Source organism: Caretta caretta, chromosome 6 (genome assembly GCF_965140235.1).
Source record: "Caretta caretta isolate rCarCar2 chromosome 6, rCarCar1.hap1, whole genome shotgun sequence".
Taxonomy (NCBI): domain Eukaryota; kingdom Metazoa; phylum Chordata; order Testudines; family Cheloniidae; genus Caretta; species Caretta caretta.
In genome coordinates, this window is record NC_134211.1 from 35744905 (window position 1) to 35772040 (window position 27136).

The window sequence follows — 27136 nt, forward strand, 5'->3', positions numbered from 1 at the left end:
TGAGCCGTGCGTAGCGTTGACCGATCCCACAGGTCCGCAGCACACGCTCGTTGCAGGGGTCCCAAGTGCCCTGGGCTCTGACGATCAGGGCATCCATCTGCACCTCGTAGCCCTTCGCTCTCAGAGTGTTGGCCAGGGGGGTGTATTTTTCCAGCTTATGAGCTCGGGCTTCGCGGAAAGCCAGGGTCCTGTTCTCAAAGGAGACTGTGACGTCGATGAGGATGATCCTTTTTCTGGGCCTCGTCGGTGACTACCACGTCAGGTCGCAACTGGCTGTCAGTACCGGGGATGGTGCAGCTCACGGTGACCTCCCCCAGGTGCGGTGCGATGGCTTTCACCAGGCAGTTCTGGATGGCATTGTGGCGCAGCTGCCAGGCTCTGGAGTGGGGCTTGCACTGCACAGGACATGGGGCAGGGTCTCGTTGGAGTAGCCGCACTTCCTGCAACACTTGTCTCGGTTCCTGTGGCAGACGGCTCTGTTGAGCGGGACGCAGTTGAGCCGGGCACGGTGGATGAACCGCCAGTCGCCGAAATGAGTGAAGCTGCCCCCGGCGAGGAAGTGGTTGCTGGCGTCCCACTTGCTGGTCAGTTCGAAGGCTTTACCCTGGTCCGGTTTACGCTTCAGGTTGTACTATATCTTCACTAAACTACAGACACACAGAGCATATTGGGGAAACAAAGCTTTCGTATATATATTAATTTTAGTTCAAAACCGTTAAAGTGACGCCAGTGCCCACTGCTTTCTCCAACTTCAAACGGAAATGGAGCTTGGCATGTTACTGTCTGCGGTAAGGTTTAATGTAAACAGATTTATACTTCAGAAACAATGTGGTACTCTCTACAGGTACCATAAAAACACCGTATTTGCTAAATTAATATCTGAAGTACCTAAGGTTGATAAGATATGCATGATTTTATTAATATTGTTTAAAATGTAAAATAACGATTACATAGGATAGTTAAATTTTATGAGAAGAAAAAAATGACCTGATGACAAATTTAAAACCATACTGCAGTTTAATGTGACCTGTCTAGGAAAGAATGCTTCAGCAAGATGTATATAACTAGGAATGTTAAAATTACTTTAAAAAGTAAATCAGTTGAGTAAATCCACTTCTTATTAATGATTTTGTGTCATGAGTATCAGATCTCACAATGAAAGGCCTGCTTTACTAATAACCAGAATGGTGTCATTCATGTTCAGGACAAAAATGGCAAGACAAGTAATTGAAAGTAATCTGGATTAAATTATTATGAAAAGTAATGGTACCTTGATGATTACTTTAGTAAATCTGGTTACAAATCTGTTTATGGTAAATCAATTACTTTAGCAACCCTGACTGTACACCTGGCAAACAAATATGTGATTTGATCCCTGTAATTCCCATTATAGACTAGGTGATCAGTCCTCTTTGCATGAAGATGAATTCGCCTTTGGAATTTAAAATTTGTGTGTGTTTAATCAGTATTTACAGTCTTCATGAGAATCTTGTAATAAAAACTTGTCACTTTTTTCCTACGGTGTGGTGTGGGGAGCAGTGAAACCTAGTGGTTAAAGCTGACAAATGGGAATCAGGAGCTCAGAATTCTATTCATGGCAAGGCCACAGGCACTCTGGCTCTGATCAAGTCATTAAGCCTCACAGTACTTCAGTTTCTCCATCTGTACAATACTTATATAATACTTAAAGTGCATTTAGATCTGTTGATGAAAGGTTCGTCATATAAAGTATTACTTATTTTAAGAAAGGACAAAGCCCTAATTATAAGCAGGTCTTAATTAAAGCAGGTCTTAATTATAGCTTCTTATACCTATAAAATACACTTTTAAAATAGTGTAATTGTAATAAATTAATCTTTTGTCATTTTCAAAACCTGTACATTGGCTTGCAAAGTGACAGATAACCATATTATTCTCTTCCTTGTTCACTTTTCCTCCCTGTATTCTTGTCTTCTATTCTGTTCTCATTTTAGAGACTACTCACGTGTGTAAGTGTTTGCAGGATCAGACCTCTAGACTGTAAATTCCTTAGAGAAGATCTGTTTTTATCTGAGTTATGAAACACCATACACCATATAAGGCCCTATGTAAGTAGGGTAATAAAAAAGTGTATCACCTTAGCTAGAGGAGAATAAGGCTGTAGTGTTCATTCTTTGTTGTGGACTTCACAGAAATGTAGCCATTATCTTACTGCTACTCTTTAGTCTTCTATGTAGCCCCTTGCTTTCCTAACCAAATACAGTCACTTCCTCCACTTGCAAGAGAAATATGGACAATATGGGGGTCATAGTAGATTACAAGCTAAATATGAGTCCATAGTATAAGACTGTTGCAAAGAAAGCACACACCATTCTTGGATGTATTAGCAGGAATGTTGTAAGCAAGACACGAGAAATATTCTTTTGCTCTACTCCACACTGATTAAGCCTCAACCTGAGTACTGTGTCCAGTTTCAGGTGCCACATTTCAGGGAGAATGTGGACAAATTGGAGAAAGTCCAGAGAAGAACAACAAAAATGATGAAAGGTCTAGACAACATGACCTACCAGGGAAGCTTGAAAAAATTGGGTTTGTTTAGTCTGGAGAAGAGAAGACTGAGAGGGGACATAGCAGTTTTCAAGTACATAAAAGCTTGTTAAAAGGAGGAGGGAGAAAAATTATTGTTCTTAACCTCTGAGGATAGGACAAGAAGCAATGGGCTTAAATTGCAGCAAGGGCAGTTTTGGTTGGATATTAGGAAAAACTTTCTAACCGTCAGGGTTGTTAAGCAGTAGAATAAATTGCCTTGGGAGGTTGTGGGATCTGCATCATTGGAGATTTTTAAGAGCAGGTTAGACAACACTTGTCAGGTATGGTCTAGATCAGTGGTTCCCAAACTTGTTCCGTCACTTGTGCAGGGAAAGCCTCTGGCGGGCCGGGCCGGTTTGTTTACCTGCTGCGTCCGCGGGGTTCAGCCGATCGCGGCTCCCAGTGGCCGCGGTTCGCTACTCCAGGCCAATGGGAGCTGCTGGAAGCAGTGCGGACAGAGGGACATACTGGCTGCTGCTTCCAGTAGCTCCCATTGGCCTGGAGCAGCGAATCGCTTGCTATGTCTACACTGGCAATTGAAAGATATAACTTTAGTCTTTTAGAAGAGTTAACCCCACCACCCCTGAAAGACACAAGTTTTGCCGTGACAAGTGCCAGTGTGAACAGCATGTTGTCGGCAGGAGAGTCGCTTATTGGGGGTGGAAGTTTTTTGTCAGCAGGAGATCCGAAAGACAGTGTCTACACTGCACGACTTTTAGTGGCACAGCTGTAGCAATACAGCCGTGTCGCTAAAAGCCGTGTAATGTAAACATAGCCTTAGTTCTGCCATGAGCACAGGTGACTGGACTAGATGCTTCTGGAGGTCCCTTCCAGTTCTACGATGCTATAATTCTTCTCCAAAGTTATCTTTAATTACTGTGGTTTCCCTCACCTGATAGCGGGCTTTTGAAGAGCAAAGTGATCCTCGATCATAAAAGTAAAGGGAGTTTTTTCCTTGGCTTGAATGGGAGCAGAACAAAGGCTTTCAGCCATGAGTAGCTTTGCGCCAAGACTCCCCTGATTTCCACAATGCTAGTCGCTAAAGCTCAGAGGTCAGTTTCACTAGACTTGTTTGTATGTCAGTAGTCACTCACCATGGAAGAAATGGCTTCACCTAACTGTGTGAAAGCAGTGATAAATTCATTACCGTCTCAATATGGCCAATAATGAGCCAAAAGACTGGTTTATTAGCAGAAAAAATATAGAGCGAAGGGTTTCATGGGTTTTGCTAGAATGGTTGCAGTACTGTTTCTGTTTTTGCATATAAACAGAGAGCTTGTTTTTTTCCATGTGTTGTGTTGTCTCTTTCACTAGTTAATAAAGGTAGACGCCTCAAAACTGCAAAAAATCTTTGCAATAGATTCTTGCTGTTCTTGGCTCCAAAAGTTTCCAAAATGGATGATAAATTGTCAGGAGGAGTGAGCTATACATCACTGGAAAAGCTCTCCTGATAAATCAAAGAACAAATGACTCTAAGACATGCAGACAAAATGTTTATAGATGGTAACCATAGATGGTGGCAAAAATACAATTACTTTTCACAGTGCCCCCAAGCAAGTTGGAAGATACCTTGTTAATGGTGGGGGTCGGGGAAATTCTCATTTTCTCTCTCTCGCTCAAATTTGAATACATTCTATCCTACAGCATCATGAGGAAATGTCAGTGTGGGGGGTTTTATCAGTTGGCAAGAGCCACTATGACTAAATCTCAAAAGACTACTTTTAAAAAAAATTGCATGTATTTATATATAATATTTCTTGTCCGCCAGAAAAATTCTGATCAATCCATGTATGGTCTGTATTTGCAAAGTGCTGCTAGCTGCTTGCTCAACTTTACTGGAAAACTGCGTAGCTGTAAATGCATTCACTTACTTGTCAGAACTCAGAGTTCCCATGTTAATCATAACAAGTTTGTGCAGAGAGGAACTGACCAAGCCTCTGCCAATAATCCCACTCTCTGATCCTGCCTGGTGACATCTGCGCTGGATTTTCTTCCTTTACATAATTAGATCCATTGATGTTTTCTTAGTGTTTAGCATACAGTGTGCTATGTTACTCTGAAAGTACATAAAGCTAAAAATGTATTTTAGGAGTAAGCAAGCCTAGGAAATGGCTGATGGAACTGATTAGCTTTAATTAATGATACTTTAATACCTGTAGCATTTTTTTAAAAAATCTACAGTACCTGTTCATTCTGAAAATTCCACTATTATTGAATTTTTAGAATATTTTACTTTAAAAAAAGATAGTTGTAGCTGTTCTCATCATTGGTTTCATTAAAGCCTGTGCCAAATAACTTTTATCTGAGATGTAAAACTTTAAAACAAATGGACAGACCAAAATAAATAAATAACCCTACTGTTATGAAAAAGAAATGTAATTAGAACCAGACTTACATTCAACTAGGCTTAGTTTACAGTAAGTTCTTGCTTTTGAAACTGTAATCACTGTCTGGCTATGTGTGAGAGAACCAAAGGAGCATGTTTTGATTGTGAGATAATGCACTTGTACTTATAGCATAGGACAACATCTACCTCATAGCCAGAACTTTCTGAATTAGGTCATGCACACCTCAGTGGTTAGCAGGCTTAATTTGTTACCTGATTTGCTTCTCTAATAATTTGAGGTGATTTTTTTTTTAATCAAGAGGGGCTGTTTCTAATCAAATAATTTCTGGTAACCAAGTCAGAAAATGTAAACATCTGATGCACGTGCAATTTTCCAGAAATCACAGCTTTCTGGCTTGTAGAAACTTAAAGCTGCAGGCTAAAATTGAAATCCATATATAGGTGAGATTTGTGCTTAGGCACTTTGAAAATCCCACCCTAAGGTGCCTAAATGTGGACATAAGAGCCTAATTTTAAGATCCTATTTTGAATATGTTGGTCAGTGTTAAAACAAAGTAGAATAGGCCCAATTCACAAGTACTGTAAATCAGGGTAGGTCTAATGACTTCACTGGAGCTATGTTGATTTAGGCTGGCTGACGATCTCATCCATTTTATTCAGAACACTTGCTAGGCTACAGGAAAATATAACTAAGTAACATGCATTGTGGAGATAGTCTTATGCTAAACTAGTATAGGAATATTTGGGGATTACTTTTAATCAATGGACTCTGGTCTAATCTGAAGATTGCAATAGCGCATTGATGTGCCTCTAAACAAAACAAAACAAAATCTGCTTTGAGACCATTTATTCTTCATTTCCAAGTCTCTCCTGTTGTCTGTTGCAAGTAATTTTGAAATAACTGTTATATCCTTCAAATTTATTTATGTCTACTTAGAGCTGGATGAAAGCAATATTTGAATAATTTTTACCATATTTTTCAATGGATACTTACTTTGATGTCTGTGTATGAGACACACTCCATTAAGTAAAATATTTGAGTATTTTACTGCTTCATTTTGTCAACAGTGTACTTGAATATTTCTGGAGTTATATGATCAGCTCTTGATACAGTAGCATTACTTCAGTTTTCAGAGTAACAGCCGTGTTAGTCTGTATTCGCAAAAAGAAAAGGAGTACTTGTGGCACCTTAGAGACTAACCAATTTATTTGAGCATGAGCTTTCGTGAGCTACAGCTCACTTCATCGGATGCATACCGTGGAAACTGCAGCAGACTTTATATACACACAGAGATCATGAAACAATACCTCCTCCCACCCCACTGTCCTGCTGGTAATAGCTTATCTAAAGTGATCATCAAGTTGGGCCATTTCCAGCACAAATCCAGGTTTTCTCACCCTCCACCCCCCCCCACACAAACTCACTCTCCTGCTGGTAATAGCCCATCCAAAGTGACAACTCTCTACACAATGTGCATGATAATCAAGGTGGGCCATTTCCTGCACAAATCCAGGTTCTCTCACCCCCCTCCAAAAACCACACACACAAACTCACTCTCCTGCTGGTAATAGCTCATCCAAAGTGACCACTCTCCCTCCCTTCACAGACATGAAGGTTGCTATCTTAAAACAAAAAAACTTCAAATCCAGACTCCAGCGAGAAACTGCTGAATTGGAATTCATTTGCAAATTGGATACTATTAATTTAGGCTTAAATAGAGACTGGGAGTGGCTAAGTCATTATGCAAGGTAGCCTGTTTCCTCTTGTTTTTTCCTACCCCCCCCCCGATGTTCTGGTTTAACTTGGATTTAAACTTGGAGAGTGGTCAGTTTAGATGAGCTATTACCAGCAGGAGAGTGAGTTTGTGTGTGTATGGGGGTGGGGGGGATGTGAGAAAACCTGGATCTATGCAGGAAATAGCCCGACTTGATTATGTAAAGAGTTGTCACTTTGGATGGGCTAGCACCAGCAGGAGAGTGAATTTGTGTGGGGGGGTGGAGGGTGAGAAAACCTGGATTTGTGCTGAAAATGGCCCCCACCCCCATACACACACAAATTCAATCTCCTGCTGGTAATAGCTCATCCAAAGTGACCACTCTCCCTACAATGTGCATGGTGATCAAGGTGGGCCATGTCCAGCACAAATCCAGGCTTTCTCACCCCACCCCCCCTCTTTTTTTTTTTTTCACCCGGGGACACACACACACACAAACTCACTCTCCTGCTGGCAATAGCAGGAGATTGAGTTTGTGTGTGTATGGGGGTGGGGGGGTGAGAAAACCTGGATAGTGAGTTTGTGTGTGTGGTTTTTGGAGGGGGTGAGAGAACCTGGATTTGTGCAGGAAATGGCCCACTTTGATTGTCATGCACATTGTGTAGAGAGTTGTCACTTTGGATGGGCTATTACCAGCAGGAGAGTGTGTGTGGGGGGGGGGGGGGGGTGGAGGGTGAGAAAACCTGGATTTGTGCTGGAAATGGCCCAACTTGATGATCACTTTAGATAAGCTATTACCAGCAGGAGAGTGGGGTGGGAGGAGGTATTGTTTCATGATCTCTGTGTGTATATAAAGTCTGCTGCAGTTTCCACGGTATGCATCCGATGAAGTGAGCTGTAGCTCACGAAAGCTCATGCTCAGATAAATTGGTTAGTCTCTAAGGTGCCACAAGTACTCCTTTTCTTATTACTTCAGTTGACAGTTTACACCCTTGAGGTGACTTGGCAATTTTATATTGACTTCCATTTGCATTAACAAACTTCTTCTTTCCTCCCTCAGTGTTTGATTATTGGAGGTGGTCCATGTGGTTTGCGGACTGCCATAGAACTTGCCTTTCTGGGAGCCAAGGTTGTGGTTGTGGAGAAGCGGGACACTTTTTCAAGAAACAATGTGCTGCATCTCTGGCCTTTTACAATTCATGATCTCCGGGGTTTGGGAGCGAAAAAGTTTTATGGAAAATTCTGCGGAGGATCTATTGACCATATCAGTAAGTACCAGTGACTACATGGAAATGTACAGTTTTGTTGAATGCTTGCTATGCAGAAAACTTGCTTCAGAAATATTAATAGAGATCTTTTCTGGACTTGCTGGGTAGCGTTTCTTTACCAAGATAGTAATGACACATTCTGAATACACACACAGAGAAAAATCCCCAAAGTCAAGCACTTCTGATTTGCCAAAATTGCATAATCTTATTTGAACAATAACCTATGCTCCTCATCAAAGCTTTAAGAGAAACCTTGTGTGGACGTTTTTTTAATTGCTGTCCACAATCAGTTTAACAGACTTCATTGTAGGGCATCTTTAAAAGTGTACTCTAAAAATAAAAGGTTTTACAGTTGTATGAATGATACTGCTGCTTTATAGGTAATGCCTTAATTGTACTACGTGCCTTACAAAATATAGAAAAAGGGATGGTGCCTACCCAACAGGGATTTTAACCTAACTTGGACCAAAACAAACCTCCTGGACAGCATCTTGAGTGTTGGATTGTTTGCAGATATTATTGAGGAGGAGAACTTCTAGAGAAAATGGTACCAAAAATAGTAAACCAAATGTCTTGTTAAAAAACATGGAAATAAGTTTTGATCACCTTAGGGGGCCTATCTGCTTTTTCTTATAAAGAAATTGGGATGGAGGAGAATGGCATCTGACTGTGTGGCTATCTGTTTTAATTTGAATGTGTATTCATCACGGTATGACTAGATGCAATTTAGATGTATGTTTGGTGTCTGATTTGAGTTAGATAGTGGGTTGGTAAACAAATGTCCTTGTATATGAAGGTTGAAAGCCTGGCCCCACAGAAGTCAATGGGAATTTTGTCACTTGACACGTCCCTTTTTAAGGCCCTGTTTTCAGTTGCTTATAACTTTACCAAATTTTAGCTCTTTGGGCTGAAATTTTCCATGTCAAGTGTCTGTGTCCAGATGAATTTTATTTGGAAAATAATTCTGTCCCCTCCAGAACTTGAAGTGGAACTGAAAATTCCTCTGCTTTCCGCAAATACCTGTGAAATCCTGTGTCTGTGTCTCATCCCCTCTACTGCTAGTCCCCACAGAGGATAACAACTTACTACAGCTGTCATTTACTCCATTAGCTCACATGGCAGAGGACTGTGTGGTGGATCAAAACTATGTTAAAAGAACATGATCAAGGTTGTAGAATCAAGCACTCAGTAAAGTTAGGAAATATTAAGGTATTAAGGTTGCCTATGCAATCTTAATTGAGCTGCCTTGGGCATATGCGTTATGGTACAGTCTTTAACTGCGTAATATTCTATTTTTTCCGCAGGATTCTTTCCTCGTTCAGTGTATAGGCTGGACCTGTTGTGTGATGAATCCGAGTTGTGTAGTAAAGGAGAGTAGAACTGCTACTTCAGTTGCAGAAGTTGGAAGGCATGTAGTGAATGAGGCAGGGGATTGCAGGAAGACAAAGGATTATCTTGTGGTTCAGGCAGTGGAATGCTGCCCTGGGAAGTAAATTCTATCCCTGCCCGGCCACAGAGTGATGCTTGGCAAGTCACTTAAACTAAACTTTTCACAGGGAGTCAAATTTTGTATGTGCCTCATTTTCTGGGTGTCTGTCTTGAGACCCTGGGCCCCATTTTACAAATGGGGAACTGAGACAAAGACTAAGGTCAAAAGTATCCACTAATTTTGGATACCCAATTTGACATGCCAAGGACCTGATTTTTCAGAGTGCTTAACATTATTTTAATACTTGATAGCTTCAAAACACAGTTCCCACTGTCTTCAGTTGTGAGCACTCAACACTTCTGCAGATCAGGTCTTAGGGTCTCAAGTGAGGCACCCAGAAAATGAGGAACACGCAGTTAATGACCACCTGTGAAAAGTTAGGCTCAAGTGACTTGCCTAATCTCTACAGACTCCGGCAGAGAAACTGAAAAGATGTTATGTATCTGTACAGTGCCTAGCTCAATATGAGGGCCCCAGGTGCTACCACAATATTAATTTAATAAAGGAAATGCTATTACATAGTTTAAAATGACAAATGTGTTATCACTGTTCATAGGTATTCGACAGCTTCAGCTTATCCTCTTCAAAGTTGCACTTATGCTGGGAATTGAAATCCACGTGAATGTAGAGTTTGTGAAAGTTCTGGAACCTCCTGAAGATCAGGAAAACCAAAGTATGACTGACTTGTGACTTCAAATAACAAAATTAAGAAACCAGTAACTTTGTCCTATTGAATTACTCTCATTGTATGAAATAACTGTATTATCCTTTATGAAATAATTTCTAATCAAGCCAAGGTAGCACACTTCCTCTTAAAGAAACTTGTGTCTTTCTTATGAAACGGTGTATGGAATCGCAAGCATGATAACTGTCATGGTGTCAATACACTGATCCATTTAAAAATATCCCCTGCCAGAGAAGTAGAGGTTTCTCACTATGCCTGCTGGCGTGTGCTTGAATTTTTGTAGGGAGGCTAGTATGGTCTTCTGCTGTCTTCTTGGCATGAGAATTTTAGATTGATAAATATGAATTCTGAGGATGTCTTTAAGCCCCATGAGCCAAATTTGTTGCTCTTTCTTCCATCCTGTGTGACTCCTATTGACAGTTAGTACCCTATCAGAAGTTAGCCATTCTCATTTAATGGTATTTACCAGTATATATAAAAAAGGCTGCGAGTCTGTCACAGATGTCATGGATTCCATGACTTTCCGGGACTTCTGCAGCATTTGATGTGACTGGCCAGGGGGCCACCTGACCAGTTCAGCCAGCCCCTGGGCCAGCCGCAGTAGCCACTGCTGGAGCAGTCTCGGGCCACCGCCTTCCCCGCAGCAGCAGGAGGAGTTTGGATGTGGGAAGGGGCTCAGGACTGGGGGTTGGAGCGTGGGAGGGAGTGAGGGGGCTCTGGGCAACGCTTTCCTTGGGGAGCTCCCTGGAAAAGGGGAGACATGACCCACCCTCCCTCAGCTCCTAGCTCTGTGCACTGCCTTGCCTGCAGACATCGCCTGCAGGGACTGCCTCGCAGCTCCCCCCAAGCCAATGGGAGCTTCAGAGCCAGCTCTTGGGGTGGGGGGAGCGAGTAGTGCGTGGAGCTAGGAGCTGAGGGAGGGACATGTCCTCACTTCCAGAGAGCTGCAAGAAGCCGGGTAGGGAGCCTGCCAGCCCTGCCAACTCCTCCCCACTAGCACCAGCGGGGGGTCCTGGCCCGTGCACCGCCACCCTCTTCACCCAGCACCAGCGGGGGTCCTCGGCTGCTCCTCCCACCCCCCCCCGCCCCAAGATTTAATCAGGGGTGTATATAGTAAAAGTCATGGACAGGTCACGGGCCATGAATTTTTGTTTACTGCCCATGACCTGTCCATGACTTTTACTAAAAATACCTGTGACTAAAACATAGCCTTAGTTTATAAGATGTGGTGCAAAATTTAATATAGACTGAACAAGTTTTCCATTTTATATCTTGGTTACTAGTACTACTTCTGTGCTGTTTTTAATTGACTGTGGGTAGATGAAATGAGATAAAGGGATACTAGTTATGATTGTGAGTATTTGTATTTAGAATATTTGTCATTAATATAAGTACAGGTAATTCAAACATTTTCAGATTCTGTTTTAGGTTAATGAAAGTGATGCATCTTTCTTTAAAAGGTTGTAGCATTTTGGCTAGATTTTATTTTTCCCCTCTCTTTGTGTTAGATTAATTGGAATTTGCTTAACAGTTTTTAAAATAAAACTATTAGGGTCTAATTCTGCAAACACTTTTGAGTGAGTTGTCGCATTGAGTTCAAGCTGGGACTACCCACGTGAGTAAAATCACTTGTGTATGTATTCACAAGATTGGGCCCATAGTCAACATAATGTTTTATATGATCCAAATGAAGGCGTTCCTTTCTGCCATCAGCTTGTAAGCTTAATCCTCATTATCATTAGTGGGAGTTCCACTGACGTCAAAGCTGTGCGTAAGTTGTATGCAGATGTCTGAGAGCAGAATTTGGTTCAGTTTGATTGGAAAATAGATTCTTTTATCCTAATTGCTTTCCTTCACATTCTAACAATGCTTCTTCTGTAACAATGCAATATTTGAATAAGTTTTATTACTTGTTTCTTTAGAGATAGGTTGGCGGGCTGAATTTCTCCCAATGGATCACCCTCTGTCAGAGTTTGAATTTGATGTTGTTATTGGTGCAGATGGTCGCAGGAACACATTAGAAGGTAGGTAAAAAGATATTCTTAAGATCAATAACAGTCTTAAAGTACAGTGGAAAGGCTAAGAAGAACAGAAGGGAATGGTTTCAGAGTAACAGCCGTGTTAGTCTGTATTCGCAAAAAGAAAAGGAGTAGTTGTGGCACCTTAGAGACTAACCAATTTATCTGAGCATGAGCTTTCGAGAGCTACAGCTCAAAGTGAGCTGTAGCTCTCGAAAGCTCATGCTCAGATAAATTGGTTAGTCTCTAAGGTGCCACAACTACTCCTTTTCTTTTTTCTAGAAGGGAATGGGTTATCTCTCCCTCCCTCCATAAGTGTTTCCGTATATGACAGTGGAAATTCCTTTATGGCTTGTCTCCTGCCTTTATTATAGTGTGTTCAGCTGTACCCCAACAAGTGAGACATCTACTTCATTACCGATTCTTAGGGCCATCTCTGCCAGTTTGTAGGGATCATATTGTGGTGGTTAGTACCATAAGTCCCTACTGCAAGGTTAACAAATAACATGCTGGTTTAATTTTATGGTGATTTGACAAAAATGTGTTGAACTGCACATTCTTCATGTCATTGTGTCATAAGTCAGCTGAATATACTTGAAATAATGATCATATGGTGACTGCCAGGTATTTTAATGAACACATCAGAGGAGTTGTTCTTGGATGGTTGTGATTTATATCAGAAGCAGTCATTTCAGTAACACATGTAAGAGATAATAACTGGCAGGAAAGGAAGGTCCTGTTGTTACATCTCTTACAGTCATCAAACAGAATTCCAACCGCCTGAGTTGCCTTTGTGAGTGAGACATTAGCTAAGCAGCTCTGGCATCACATGAACAAACCTGTTACTTAATTACATGTTGTTCTGATAGCTTTAATTATACTCATATTAGTTTCAACTCATCAAGCTCCTGATTTCCCTTTTTATTTGTCTTAGTTTGCTCCAAATGTCAGCTTTTTCTCCCATCTGCCAAACGCAATACAGTGCTTATAGATTTTTTTTTTTTCCCCTCTGTAACTTTTTAAAGTTGGAAAATTTCGGACATGCTTCCTTAGGTGTCTTTGCAGAAAGTCTGTTGCAGGATTCACACATCAGCAAAACAAAATTACCGCCAGTGTTATGTGTTGGGGATTGCAGATACTAGCAAAAATCTTGGCGGCCCCTTTAAAGAAATCATTGGGCCAAGAGAGAGTATTTAATGCCCACCATAGTTTATCAGACTAAAGACATTCATAAAATAGTGATAATTTGCACAGGATACCTATCCCAAGCAAAGGATGAGGTCGAAACTAGAACAGAAACACACACCTACAGACAAATCACTATATACTGTGAATTTCTTTATTTTCCCTGATACTGACTATGAAATACACTAGCTGAAAGTCATAATTTTCACAGTTGGTTTAAACTACTCCATACGATCCTGATCCTGCAAATATGCATCTGCTTAAGTTTACACATGCAAGGTATCAATGGACTGCTCAAATGCATAAACATAAGCAGATGCATATTTGCTAGATCATGACCTATCTCACTCTCACACACTTTTTCTATCTTTCTCATAGTTGTAGGAGCCAAATATTTTTCAGATTTTCTGTGTTCCTCCTCTTAATTGTTGACCCAAAAAAAAAAAATGCAAGTTAAGACTAACTATATAGTAAGTGCTACCAAAACTCTGGCTCTTTCCTAAGTAGCTTTTACAAATATTCTCCCTCATTATTCTGATTCAAATTGTTTTAAAATTTTCAAGTAATGAATACATGGGTTTGTTTTTGCTCCATGCTTCCCGCTTCCTCCCTCCCACCCACCCCAGAATAAAAAATAAACAACCAAACAAAAATCCAACCTTCAACTTAATGTTGTATATCTTTATTACAGTACCACACGTGTATCTGCAGGTCTTTTGGGGATGGGGATATGCAGACACTTGAAAGGAAATGTGTGGGATTTTGGAAAAAAGAAGGAATCCACTGGCCATAAGCTGGGGGCTGGATTGGTATTTGTTTGCGAAAGAGAGAGCTGCCTTGAAGGTTCCCCCATCCCAGAGCATGGTTGTAAAAACTTTGGCTGGTTTTACACACCACCCAGGGTTAGAAGAACTTCTCTCTGGATTGCCAGTCTTAATTGTCACTGAAGGGCACTAAAATGTTGGAGGGATGTAACCCAACTTTGTTTAATAAGGCTGCAAAAGCTGATAAGTAATACAGTATTTCAGAGAGTTTGAAATTGGCAGCTTAAACTTTTCAAGATATGTGTGCCAGCCTCAACAAATGAACCTTAGTGTCGCTGTAGTGTTAATTCTTTTCCTTGTTCTCCAGGTTTTAGAAGGAAGGAGTTTCGTGGAAAGCTGGCTATAGCTATCACAGCCAACTTTATCAACAGAAACACAACTGCAGAAGCCAAGGTGGAAGAAATTAGTGGTGTCGCTTTCATCTTCAATCAAAAATTCTTCCAGGACCTTAAAGAGGAAACGGGTAGGTCCTTATTCTCTTTTTTTTTTTTTGGGGGGGGGGGGGTGACCAAACAAAATATGCGGTAGGGCAACTCGATATATTCAGGGCCACCCACCTACCACCGCTTCAAAAATAGTTTATAATGTATTAAATAACAAAGCAATAAAATTCTGCTGATTTTAAAGCCTTAGGGAAGGAGGTGTTCATACAATGGAATTTTTTTATCATGGGTGTTACCACAACCTGGATCTTTTGGCATTTTCATTTTTCTCAACTTTAAAAAATATTTTTGATACAAACTGTAACTTTTTGTGAGAGAACATTCTCAATAATTAGAGATTTCCCTTAAGGAGAGCATGCTTTGATTTCTTTGTATTACTTCACTTTGTATTAGTGTCATTGTCTATTTGTTAAGAGAGTACTTTTTAAAGTACATGTTGGTTTGCTGTCAATAGGCTTTTATATCACTTTAAAATAAAATATAAATAGTTTGTATAATTTACAGTGAATGGCTTTAAATCAATTGTATCTTGCGTTAAACCTTCATCCTTGGGTGTGTGAAAAAGGAGCCCAGAATAGGGCAACATCCACTAGAAGTATAGTACGAGTATATACTTCCATTCCCTGGTTTCAGGGGGATTCCCACATTGCAGCCTGTATTTTAAATTAACATTTTGGGCACCATGCGCTTGATCCTACTCCAATTTAGCATTTTATTGGAGCCATGGCTAGGCGTATGGCAACCTACATATTTTGTGTCAAATATGGATCACATTTTCCCTTTTTTAGAAGATTATTTAGAATGCTAGTAATAGCAAAAAATATTTTACAGCTGGTCAAGGACTTTCTTGTATTCTGTATTTGGGGCCCCTTTGTTCTATGCACTCTGCAATCTCAGTTGGGGACTCCAAGTATTTATATTCAGGAGGTGCCTGAACTAAACTTAAATGAAAGATTCTTGTGGGGACTATATCCATTATTGATGGCAAATGGCTAAACTAATGAAAAAATTCATTTAAGTTAGGTTTTCTTCACAAATGTCTTGTCGTCTTTGCAGGAATTGACCTGGAGAATATTGTTTACTACAAAGATAGCACTCACTATTTTGTAATGACAGCAAAAAAGCAGTCTCTTCTGGACAAAGGAGTGATTATCAATGTACGTATAGATGCAGGGCAAAGCCCTCTATTTTATTTGACTGAGACTACATGAGGGTGGCTGAACAGAAGGTTTTAATTGACTCATTTGATCATTTTATGATCAGAGTCTGAATTACTTAGATGGTGGTTTACCTGTGTTTGGTTAATTTTTACAGTGAGAACACAAAACTCAGAGAACTGAAAATGGTACTGCTTAAATGTATCAGTTCAGAAACTGGTTGTAATATGATCTTGAGTCACCCTGAAAGAGTCATTGGCTACACAGGCATTGATATCACTGTAGACAGTAAACCTCAGTGACTCAAAAATCAAATTAGGGGAAACTGTGTATGTTCAGGCAGCAAACTGAGAGAGCCTCGGATAGAGTCCAACATTGAAATGTTAAATTGTCCCAAATGGATGAAATGCAACAGGAAGGTCACTTTTAAACAAGTTGGCCTTTATAAACAAGTTTCAAAGTACCTAGTAATTCTTGGGTGTCCAAACTGAGATGGTTAAAGGGCCTTAATTTTCAGAAACTGAGTGCTCAGCACTTTCAGAAAATCAGGCCCCTTCAAGATGTCTCCTGTTAGGCACCAAAAAATCACTTGTCATTTTGTAACCGTGCCAGAATAGTCATAACAGATTAGAATCTTCCTAGGAGGAAAGGAAGTACCTGTATGTGGGCTATCAGAATCTTGTTTGGCTTGTGGGTACTATTGATGAGACAAAGTCGTCACCCTTTTTGGAAACTACTTCTCTGATGAGTCCTTGGTAACTATTTTCAGCTTAGAGTGTAGAATAGTGTTCAGCGAGGCAGGGAGATTGGAGTATTCTCACCATTGTCACCACAGTCCCACTTTGAGTAGCCTCCCCTTCGTGACTTGCTACAGGTTGGGACTCTGGGACTTACCATCACACCAGTGAACCTCCCCATCCCCCCAATCCTGAAAGATGTTCAGAACGGACCAGTTGATGGAACAAAATGACATCACTGTCTCCAGGATAGTGATCCGGATGACTCCTGCGTTGTGAATCTAAGACTCCTCTTTCCTGGTTTTCATTTTGTCTAAAGAGTCCATCTTAGTCACCAGGACAAATCTAACTTTGCAATGCTTTGCCATGACCACTTTTGAACTAAAAAGCAATGGTGTGCAGCCTGACTTCAGGGTTGGGCTGGTTAGTTTTTGTTTAAATGCCTTTCATGGACTGGCTAGAGGACAACAGAACAATCTAACCAAACCCCTTTCCCTACCTAGGAGGGTAAAGCTGTGATACTGGAATGGATAACTGGATCGTTTGTCATGTGCTGTGACTGTGGCTTTCCAGCAATTATACTGCAACCAAGAGACAGAAGCTGCATTTCCCAAACTTCAGCTAATCTTTTTTCTATTCCCTATAGATGGGATCAGACTTCAACAATAAAACCTGATAGTTACTAATCTCCCCAACAAGAACATTTAGTACTATTTTAGAGACTGACAAGCAGATTGTTCTCCATTGGAAATAATGCCTGAAATTGTCTTGGATTTCAAGACACTTTTTTTTTTTTTTTTTTTAATTTTGTGGGTGGTGGTTGATGTACAACAAGCAAAACCAAATTCCTGTCAACAGAGCCACAGATATAAATTTCTGTTCCTTTTATATTGCCACAAAACTAACACAGTATCTTTAAAGGAATTCTATTCTAAAAGCACTGTCCCATTGTCTGGCCCTGCAGGAAGGAAAACAGAAGGCAATGGATGTGGTTTGAGCAGGCTACAACTTGATTCACTTAAAATATCTGGGAGTACCTGGCAATAAATTGTGCAGTGCAGGATATCATTAAATTTCACCTCTGTGGGAGAGGTACTGTCAGCCCTCCCTCTTCCCATCCTGGTCCAAGCCAGCCCATTGCTGGGACCTTGCTTCCCTCCCATTGTATAAAAGTTAAGGGGCCTGAAAAGGGAAGAGCCAGACATTACAAGCCCTGAACCCTCTACTTAGCTTTCTTAAGAGCTGCTTTCCTCTAAATCCCCTTCCAATCCATTTTATCCAATAACTGTATCCCTTCCATACCAAGTATCTGCACTGGACATCTGCCACAAAGAGACACTAGGTTGGCTGCCTCACTGCTTTCCTAGCTGGGTTTCCAGATATTTGCTGATACTTTTATCTAACGTTAGGAAAACACTATTTGCTTCCCATTCAGATGGGTGTACCCCATTCTCCCTGAAGTTGGGCGCCCAATAAAATATGTCCAGATGAAGTGGGTTTCTCTGGAACATCCCCTTCTCTGGTCACCTGGAAGGGTAATCGCCCTTCCTCCCCACCTGATCCAGCCATTTCCTGTTAAAACTGCTCCATCCAGGTAAATTTTCCCCTTCCTCCCCCTCTGCCATCAGTTGCAGAGGGATCCCCTTACAGTGGCAACACTGCATGCAGCTGTGGTGAGGACATTTGCACAGCATTCACCATTGCTTTTCTCAACTTAATCCTATTTTCAGGGCTCTCTCACAATATGTACACATTCAAAAAAAATCCTGTTGTGGAGCTGGAGCCACTTAACCAAGGTCACAGGCAGTTGGCACATCCACACCATTTCTTTGATCCATTTATGTCTCGTGCTAAACACAACCTGTCTAGAGATAACTGGGCTAATATCGGTTCTGCAGCATCATCCATCTAGGATGTGCCAGGTCAGGGGTCTCATCCATGATTAAGCTGGAAATAGAAATCGCCTTATCAGTCACTGATGGTAAGCAGCATGACCCATAAAGAAAGGGTCCCTGCGAAGTTGAGCAGTTTGCCTCTAACAAATTCTTTCCTTGCCCAATTTGTAGATAGTCTATTATGTCTTACCCAGTGTCCATGTATATACAGTTCTAAACCATAGGCTCATCAGTATCCGGTCATATATGCCAGATCACTCGTCACTCAATAGGGTGACCTAAGTCCTAAAGTGCAATATTTTCAGTAGTGATGGGACATGAAAGACAGAATGCATTGCATATTGATAAGTAGTGGTGATGATACCTTCTCAATAGGAGGGTAGTAAATTTACCAAAATAACGTGTAGCTAAAGGGAGGAGGGTGAGGAAAACACTATTTTCCATTGCAAGTAATAATGCTTATTTGGCTTGCTGCATAGAGAGTTACTATTTCTGGATTGGGCTCAGTATATAGTTTAAAATATTAAGCTGTGTGTTTACATATTAACAAGTTTTCTAAATATTTAAGTAGCAGTCAAATTTCTCTCAGTACTTTGCCACAAGATGCGATGTTGCCATCTGCTGTGTGCTATTCTATTTTCTGTCCCTGCATTAGAATATTTTAAAATCTCTCATACTGCATGTGTTTTTGTCTCTTCAGGACTATATTGATACCGAGATGCTTCTCTGTGGGGAAAATGTAAACCAGGACAATCTGCTGTCGTATGCAAGGGAAGCTGCAGACTTTGCAACCAATTACCAGCTGCCTTCCTTGGATTTTGCGATTAATCACTATGGGCAGCCAGACGTGGCTATGTTTGATTTTACTTCCATGTATGCCTCTGAAAATGCTGCACTAATAAGAGAAAGGAACAGACATCCGCTCTTAGTTGCCCTTGTTGGAGATAGTTTACTTGAGGTATACCAAACAGCAACAACAAAAAGCATTTTTAATTCCTTAAAGTAAAAATATGTTTTTATGCTGTAAGAGGAGTTTGGTTTGGTTTTGTTAAACCGCAGGTTCAAGTACTTTGGTAAATGCATTCAGGTTGCTTATTTTGACAGTATAATAACCAGGAGGTGGCAATGTGAATTTTATTTGGTAGCTGGCATAAGCATAAATCTTTCCTGAAAAGAATAAAATTAAGAAGATTCAGAAACCAGCTGAGCTGGCCACATATTTAATAATATCTAGTAACAGACAGCTTTTTTACTTAATTTTTCAGCTTGTTCATAATTTCTATTTGTTTAAAGGGAAACTGACAAGTTTTGAACTTTTTAAATGACTCATTTTTTAAAAGCTGCAATTTCTCACAGAATACCATTAACTAGAATGGCTGGATTTAATTTTTTTTCTTCCATTCTTATAAGGTTCTTTAAGGAGAAACAGGAAATAAGGGGAAAACAGTGAGACTGCTTCTGCATAAAACACTGGCAAATGCATAAAGTATAAAGAAACAAAAAATCCAGAGAAAAATTTTGTTACATGCGGACTTCCTCAATTAATAACCTTTAGGTGCCACTTTAAACTACAGTGTGATTAGGTCCAACACTTTGACAGACAACTTAGCTTTTAAAAAAAGAAAAAAAAACCCTCTAAAGTTGGAGGGGAAGTGACTCCTTATTGGTCATGTCAGCTGTACTAACTGTGGGCCCGATACTGCAGACACTTGCTCATATGTGTAAGTTTACCTACATGAGTAATTCCAGGGAAATCTTCAAAGGAGTTGCTTGTGTGTGTAAATGTTTAAGTTACTCATTATTATTCATGCTTGTACATGTCTGTATCAGAGTGGTGTGGCATTATGGGCTTTCTTCAGGATGTCTCGCACAAAATGGAGTACATGTTGATTACTTGGCTGACATATACACTCGCATTGCCATTAGAGATGGTCTAAGAATATCGGTGGACCCTCTTTACTTTGTCTTACAATAAATGTTGTGAATCATTGATGCTTTTTTTCTTTACACTGGAATTTTCTCTCATTTTCATACTATAACTTGTCAGTAACAAATGCCTGGCTAATGATCTCTGATGCGGATTCCACTTGTATGTAACACAAGTTGTGTTTCACAGCTGAAAACAGGGAGCAAGGTCCTCTGCTGGTGTAAATGGCATAGCTCCCTTGACTGCAGTCCCAGTCAGTCAGACTGTCCTGCTTTGTACTTTTGATGCTAGAAGTATACGTTAGAGTGAACAAGCAGTGTACTCAGTATTGTCAACCCCCGATGTTCAGAAATCATCTGTCAGATCCCCAAAACATCGTGAGATTGGCTTAAAAATCAGGAGTGTTTTTTTTTTTTTAAATAAGAAATGTTGGATCTTTCTACTTCCCTTCTGGTTTTTGAATGTTTTAGGGTTCACGTTTTCCAGCTGTTCTCTGCATAAGAGCTTGACATTTTCTTTGAACAATGAATATACAAATAAAAAATGAAAGCTGAGATTCTCATGACTCCAGGAGCTGAGGCTTTGAGAAAAAACACCAAATATCCTGAGAGCTGGCAATACTATATACTAGAACGTCTGGCCTAGCGTCTCAGAATGTGTGAAAACCTAGCCTGCAAGCCCACCTAGCAACTGCTTTAGTGATAAGTCGTCTTTTAACAAAGATGAGGGATAAATATGGCTAAACTGTAAAATACTCTTTACAGCCCTTCTGGCCGATGGGTACTGGCTGTGCAAGAGGCTTCCTAGCTGCTTTTGATACAGCATGGATGGTGAAGAGCTGGGATCAAGGAAAACCCCCACTAGAGATCCTTGCTGAACGGTAAACTCTTCCTTCCTTCCTTCCCCTCATTTAAGCAAATTTTAAGGGAATACGGTGGTGGCAGAAGATGTTCAAGGAACAGTGCAAGTAACAGAAGTATTCTGCTTACCTGCAGTGGCAGTCAGTTCATTTAGGCTACTGAACAGTTTTCAGATGGCAGTGACTTCTAGGCCTCGTCCTGCAAGTTAAGCTCTGCTGGTGCAAGGGTCCACTGATATGGAGTAATCTGAATGATTAGGGCCTAAGTGACTATTGACCTGAACCAGGCTGAAACTTTGAGGAAGAGGTGTAAGGCTTGGTATCAAATGACCAGCCCCACAAATCTTCTGGTCCCCAAGCACTTGTTGTGAAATAATCTACTTTTAGTCAAAGAACACACAATGTTTTAACAGCAGTAGTTTTCAGAATTGCCACTTCTTCTGTTTTTTTAGCTGAGCCTTTTAGTTCATGCTGGGACTGTGATGTGACTTCTATTGACTCTGCTAAATGTGCAGCAAGCAAGAATCTGCATAGGTTTTAATCATAAGTTCTTTTCTATAATCTATTATTCACTCTCCTAAAACCTGTTATTAAAGGCACCAACAAAAAGATTTTTGCATGATGATGGCCTGAATTTGCTGACCTTGTTTAGTGGTTCCATTGGCAAAGATTTGATACTGTTACAGCTCGTCAGGATGTTTTAGAAACTGATGCATGGTAGCTGTTTGGGAGCAGTATTGTTTGTAGTAATTATGGGATCAGGACTATAAGTGCAGTGCTGTCTGAGGAATGAGAAGTTTGTGGATGACTCAGAAACACAGAGCAATCCCAAATGGAAAATTGAATGGAGTAACAAAAGAAGGGCCTAGTGGTTGGGTGAATTGCAGGATGACTAGATCCAATGCTGTTTTGTGGTAAAAGGAGAAGTTACCCCTTGGGTGGAGATTAAAGCAAAACCAGATGGCTTTGCATGACGTAATCTTACTACTTTCTTGCTCTCTTCCTGCCTCAGGAAGATACAGGCATCACGTAAGTGTCTGTCTCAGGTTTGAGATGGAAAATTTCTCATGCTGAGACATTAATGGCAGTTGGTGCAGATTCAGGTTTAGTGCAGGGTACTAATCATTGACAGATTCTAATTAAAGGTGAGGGCAATTACAAAAGCAATGTAGAAAAAATGGTTGTACGCTGTCTTCAGCTGACACTTCTTTATTATTGTCTGTCAGAGAGAGCATTTATCGACTATTGCCCCAGACTACACCCGAAAATATCAACAAGAACTTTGACCAGTATACCATTGACCCAGGAACACGCTATCCAAACTTGAACTCCAGCTGTGTTCGACCTCATCAGGTCAGTTCTTTAAAGGCTCACTTTACAAGATCACAATTCATTTTTGTCCCAGGAGTCATATGGCTGCAGTGGAAATGCTGCATAAACAAAACTTTCATGAGATTCTCTGGATGAGGTCAAGTTACCTGATAAAGTTCACGTGAAAAGAAAATAGTATATTAAAATCATTTGCAGTGGTCATGTACTTACGTTCAAATTGTTTTTGCTTTAGGTTAGACATTTGTATGTTACAAATGAGCTGCAACAATGCCCTCTTGAAAGGGTCAGCTCTATTAGAAGATCAGTGAATGTCTCAAGGCATGGTATGTGAAATTTTCTGCCTGGTATGATTCTTTTACATTTCATGTTCAGAATGTGTAAGTGACTGAAATGTTCTCCCTATATTACACCTGCAGAATCCGATATTCGACCTAATAAGCTTTTAACCTGGTGTCAGAAACAGACAGAAGGCTACAGGAACATTAATGTCACTGATCTCACTACTTCTTGGAGGAGTGGCCTTGCGCTGTGTGCAATTATGCACCGCTTCAGACCTGACCTCATGTAAGTTATGTGGGTAGAGTTTGCTAATTGTAGGATACGCTAAGTTGTTTATAAAAGTATAGACTAGTGTAAGGCCAACCAAAACAATGCTGGTGGTTTAGAGTCCCCTTTTAACATTTGTTTTTGCAACCGGGTGCATGCCATTGCTGAGTCTGTTTTTTTCCCAGATGTCCTTGGTCCAGCATTTAAAACTGAAGGTATACATTTTCAAAGAGCTGCGTGGCTTTTAGCTGTGTGATTCTTGTTGACTTTAGTGGAAATCACATGCCTTTTTTTAATGTGAGGGTTTATGGCCATGTGTTCCTGGAGGCACATTCTTAGAAAGGAGAGGCAAGTTCAAAGGAATTTTGTAGCTTTAGACTGTTTCTGTATGTGATCTGTATTGTTCTGGACAACACCCTTTCATATTAGCTGCATCATGAACACCAAACATTGAGGAACAGATGTCCGAGGTAGTCCTTGCAAATTAACTCCCTCTTCTGCCATAACCCCTCTTTTTCTGACTGTAATACTGGGATCCCTAACCACACCATATCCCACTGGACCTAATTAATTACACAGAAACTTTTAGGGTATGTCTACACTGCAACTAGACACCGGCGGGTGGCCCGCACCAGCTGACTCAGGTTTGCGGGGCTAAGGCTGCAGGGCTGTTCAATTGCAGCGTAAACTTCCAGGCTCCAGGACTCTGCAAGGTGGCAGGGCCCCAGAGCTCAGGCTGCAACCCAAGTTTGGAAGTCTCCACTGCAGTTAAACAGCCCCTTAGTCCGAGTCCTGTGAGCCTGAGTCAGCTGGCATGAGCCAGCCGTGGGTGTCTAGTTGCAGTGTAGACATACCCTTAGTGTGTGTCCTCTGCCCCAGCTACTTATTGAGACCTGTGATCTTCCTACATCCAGAGAAGCTGTAATCAATCTTTAATGGTCATCTCTGATGAAATATTTGGTAGAAGTGACTCATGTATTCTCTCAGACTCTCTGGCACTGGAAAGTGCGCACAGGCATGCTGGGCTACCCAAGTCCCACAGACTTGAAATCCACAATGATACTGTGTGAGAAATTTGAAAAGAAGACCTGACTGGAAACTCCAGAATGGGTGGGGGTGGGGGGAAATGGCACGTGCTCCAAAACAAGAACTAGTGTAAATGGAAGAGTGAATGGTTTCCGATATGGTAAAAGCTGATGGGTGTGCTAAATGCTAATTATTCAGCTAAATGGAAGGGGCAGTTGGGCCCCTTTTACCTTGTGAAACTGGAAACTGTAGAAGCCACCATGCAAGGTGCGCCACATGGCAAGGCGTAACTCAGGAGAATAAGAGGAGTTTCCCTGGGACTGACTGAAAACGCAGCAGCCAAGGGATGGTTTGACAAGCTGTGTTGACATGCCCTGCCACCAACACCAGCTGAGAGCTGCACCAGGGCTGAAGCAGAAAATGTCACAGAGGTCTCAGAAAGTCAAGGATTCCGTAACATAATCTTAGCCTTAGGCATGAGACAGGCAGAAAGTGAGAGAATCTGTCATGAATATAGAATGAAAAGGAGTATGGAGACCTTCTTTTGGGCACAGTACTTGCTAGAAAGGCAAATTCGAATTCCTGAGCAAGAAAACTCCCTGCTGTTTTGTTTCTACTGTGTTTAGGGAAACAGGACTTTGCATGCATTCTTTGTAACTAAAGAGGATTCCACCAAAGAAATACCTGACTCCAGCATCAATTTCTCCTTCTAAAGGAAACAACCTGGCAAAGCCCCAAATACTGCCAGTCTTGTTGGCTGGAGGGCATGAAGCTGAAGCACTAAACACAGTAATGAGAACCAGAGCACTATACAGACTTCTACCATCAGATTTTAAAATTGATGCTTTTGGATCCATAAAAGCAGTGCTGGCCCATGACTGAATTTCAGCCATCCTGGGCATGAGGAAGGGATCACTCTTTTGGGTCACAGATTTTTACATTTGCCGTGAGGTGGGGGAAACTTCTTTGCTAGCAGCTTTATTATTTTTTTAATGTATGTTTGAAACTACTTGGGATTGCAATTTTAATGAGTCCCAGAGAAAATGGATTGGGGGTAGGTAATGCGGTCAAAAGTGTATGATACATTTATCACGACTGTCCAATTTATCACAATGACGACAATTGCAGAGTGTGTGTGTGTGAGAGAGAAAGAGAGTGTGAGAGAGAGATGCTTTTTTATAAGAGAATGTGGTGCTAGTCTGAGCTCACAATTCACTAGTCTGTGGTCATGAATTTGATGACTTTCATTCCAAATGAATTGGGATTATTCCAGTGTTTAAAGGCAAAGTGCATCACTTGCAGCAGTTGCAACATGTAGCACTGCATCTGTATTCTGGAAGGGTTTTTTGCACTGTTTGTGGTATGGTTACATTTTTCACATGGTAGATCAGGAAATTCTTTCTCTAAGACTAGCTCAAATAATAGTTTTGAAAAATTAAGTTCAGTGACATTTTTAAAATTTAATTTGAAAAGTGAACCTCAAATATTGTAGGGAAGTGCTTTTGGTCATATTCCTTTTCTGTAAATTTGGATACAGTTCATAAAGGCAACTCTGTGAAACATGCAGGCAGTCTTGAATCATGACTTCAGTCATGACATTCCCAAATGAGGCAAACGAGTGCTTTTATTGTTTTGCTTGTGAAAGTGGCAGAAGGCAGCTCTCCCCCAAACCCACCCGTTATTAATGCTTTGTTCCTCAGTGACTTTGACTCTTTGAATGAAGAAAATGTTGTTGAAAACAACCAGCTGGTGTTTGACATTGCTGAACGAGAGTTTGGAATTCCTCCAGTCACCACTGGGAAAGAGATGGCGTCTGCTGGAGAGCCTGATAAACTTAGCTTGGTCATGTACCTCTCAAAATTCTATGAGCTATTTAGAGGAACCCCTCTGAGAGCAGTTGGTAAGCAAACCATTGTTCTTCATTTTTACAGAAATTGGAACGATCATTTCACCCAAGCTGCCTAATTACCCCTGATGTTGGGCCAAAGTCCGTTTCTCACAGCTACAGTACAATCGCTCTGGAATGTTTGACTCTTTTTGCTGTCTGCAGTAGTTATCTCATGCTTAAAACGGAAAGGGAAAAAATATTTGATTTGGATCAAGGCTTTCAATTCCTTAGTGGTTTCAGAAAGCAGGAGAGCGCTGAGTAACTGCCACTATCATTAAGATAATAATGTCAAACATTATAGTAACTTGGTAAGGATGTTGTCCTCACCATATTTATTCATATGGGATTCTATTCCAATTTTTAAAAAACATACCTGGATTTTATTTATTTCTTCATTTGTTCTGCAGGGAGAGTGGGCTCCAACACACTCATGTAGAAATACTACTACTAGTAGATTGCAAAAATATTGTTTCTACAGAGAAAATGCTTTGAAAAGTGATTTTCATGTGAATACAATATCTTGAGTACAATATCTTCATTTTAACAGATGCTGTGGATAAGCAAAATGGAGAAAATAATGACCTTTGCTCAGCAAAATCATCAAACTTCATCTTTAATAACTACATCAATTTAACGTTCCCAAGGAAGCGAGTACCAAAAGTAAGGTTCTTTGCCCTCTACTACTTCACCTGATATTAGCAGGCTAAAGATATACTATCAGGCCCAAATTTAGGTTTTGTAATATCATACTTCTATATAATATAAACCAGTAGAATATATTCATGATTATATGAAAATAATTCCAATGCAGACAGGGATGTGTTGTCTTAAACAAAAATATTTGTTATGATGTTTGTAACTCTAACATTGCAGCATTATGCTAGTCATCAATGAAATTATCTAGAAACTAACTACTGTAGTTCTTATAATGCAGTCCTTGCAAATCCAAAACTCCTGTTAATGTTCAAAGGGAGTTTTGAATGTGCAAGCAATGAAAGAGTAGACAATCTAAGCAAAAAGTATCTAACTAGTTTACTTTAACTGTCCAGACTATTGTGGTTTTATTTGACATAGGTAAATAAATAATCTTTTTTTTAAGAAAGATATAAGATTTTTCAACTTGCCAGTGTCCTTTCTTAAAACATTTTCTACTTTAGATTTATTCAGTTCCAGATTGTTCATCTGTGAGCAACATAAAAAGATAGCCATTTGCAAATCATTTAAAGA

The 27136-nt window shown here is 40.5% G+C and overlaps 1 protein-coding gene across 11 annotated transcripts in view; it reads left to right on the plus strand.

The window, feature by feature from the left end:
- MICAL2 (microtubule associated monooxygenase, calponin and LIM domain containing 2) overlaps nucleotides 1–27136 on the plus strand; it is a 197590-nt gene that overhangs the window by 61350 nt on the left and 109104 nt on the right. For all 11 annotated transcript variants that reach the window (XR_012668904.1, XM_075129422.1, XM_048855594.2 and 8 more), the window contains exons 3-14: nucleotides 7691–7898; nucleotides 9944–10060; nucleotides 11995–12096; nucleotides 14407–14562; nucleotides 15599–15699; nucleotides 19032–19289; nucleotides 21023–21138; nucleotides 22344–22470; nucleotides 22682–22772; nucleotides 22866–23013; nucleotides 25722–25921; nucleotides 26457–26569. Coding sequence is in view for 10 of the 11 variants with exons in the window: in XM_075129422.1 (XP_074985523.1) it covers nucleotides 7691–7898; nucleotides 9944–10060; nucleotides 11995–12096; nucleotides 14407–14562; nucleotides 15599–15699; nucleotides 19032–19289; nucleotides 21023–21138; nucleotides 22344–22470; nucleotides 22682–22772; nucleotides 22866–23013; nucleotides 25722–25921; nucleotides 26457–26569 (1737 nt within the window). In the remaining variant the exon portion in view is untranslated. The remainder of the gene's footprint in view (nucleotides 1–7690; nucleotides 7899–9943; nucleotides 10061–11994; nucleotides 12097–14406; nucleotides 14563–15598; nucleotides 15700–19031; nucleotides 19290–21022; nucleotides 21139–22343; nucleotides 22471–22681; nucleotides 22773–22865; nucleotides 23014–25721; nucleotides 25922–26456; nucleotides 26570–27136) is intronic.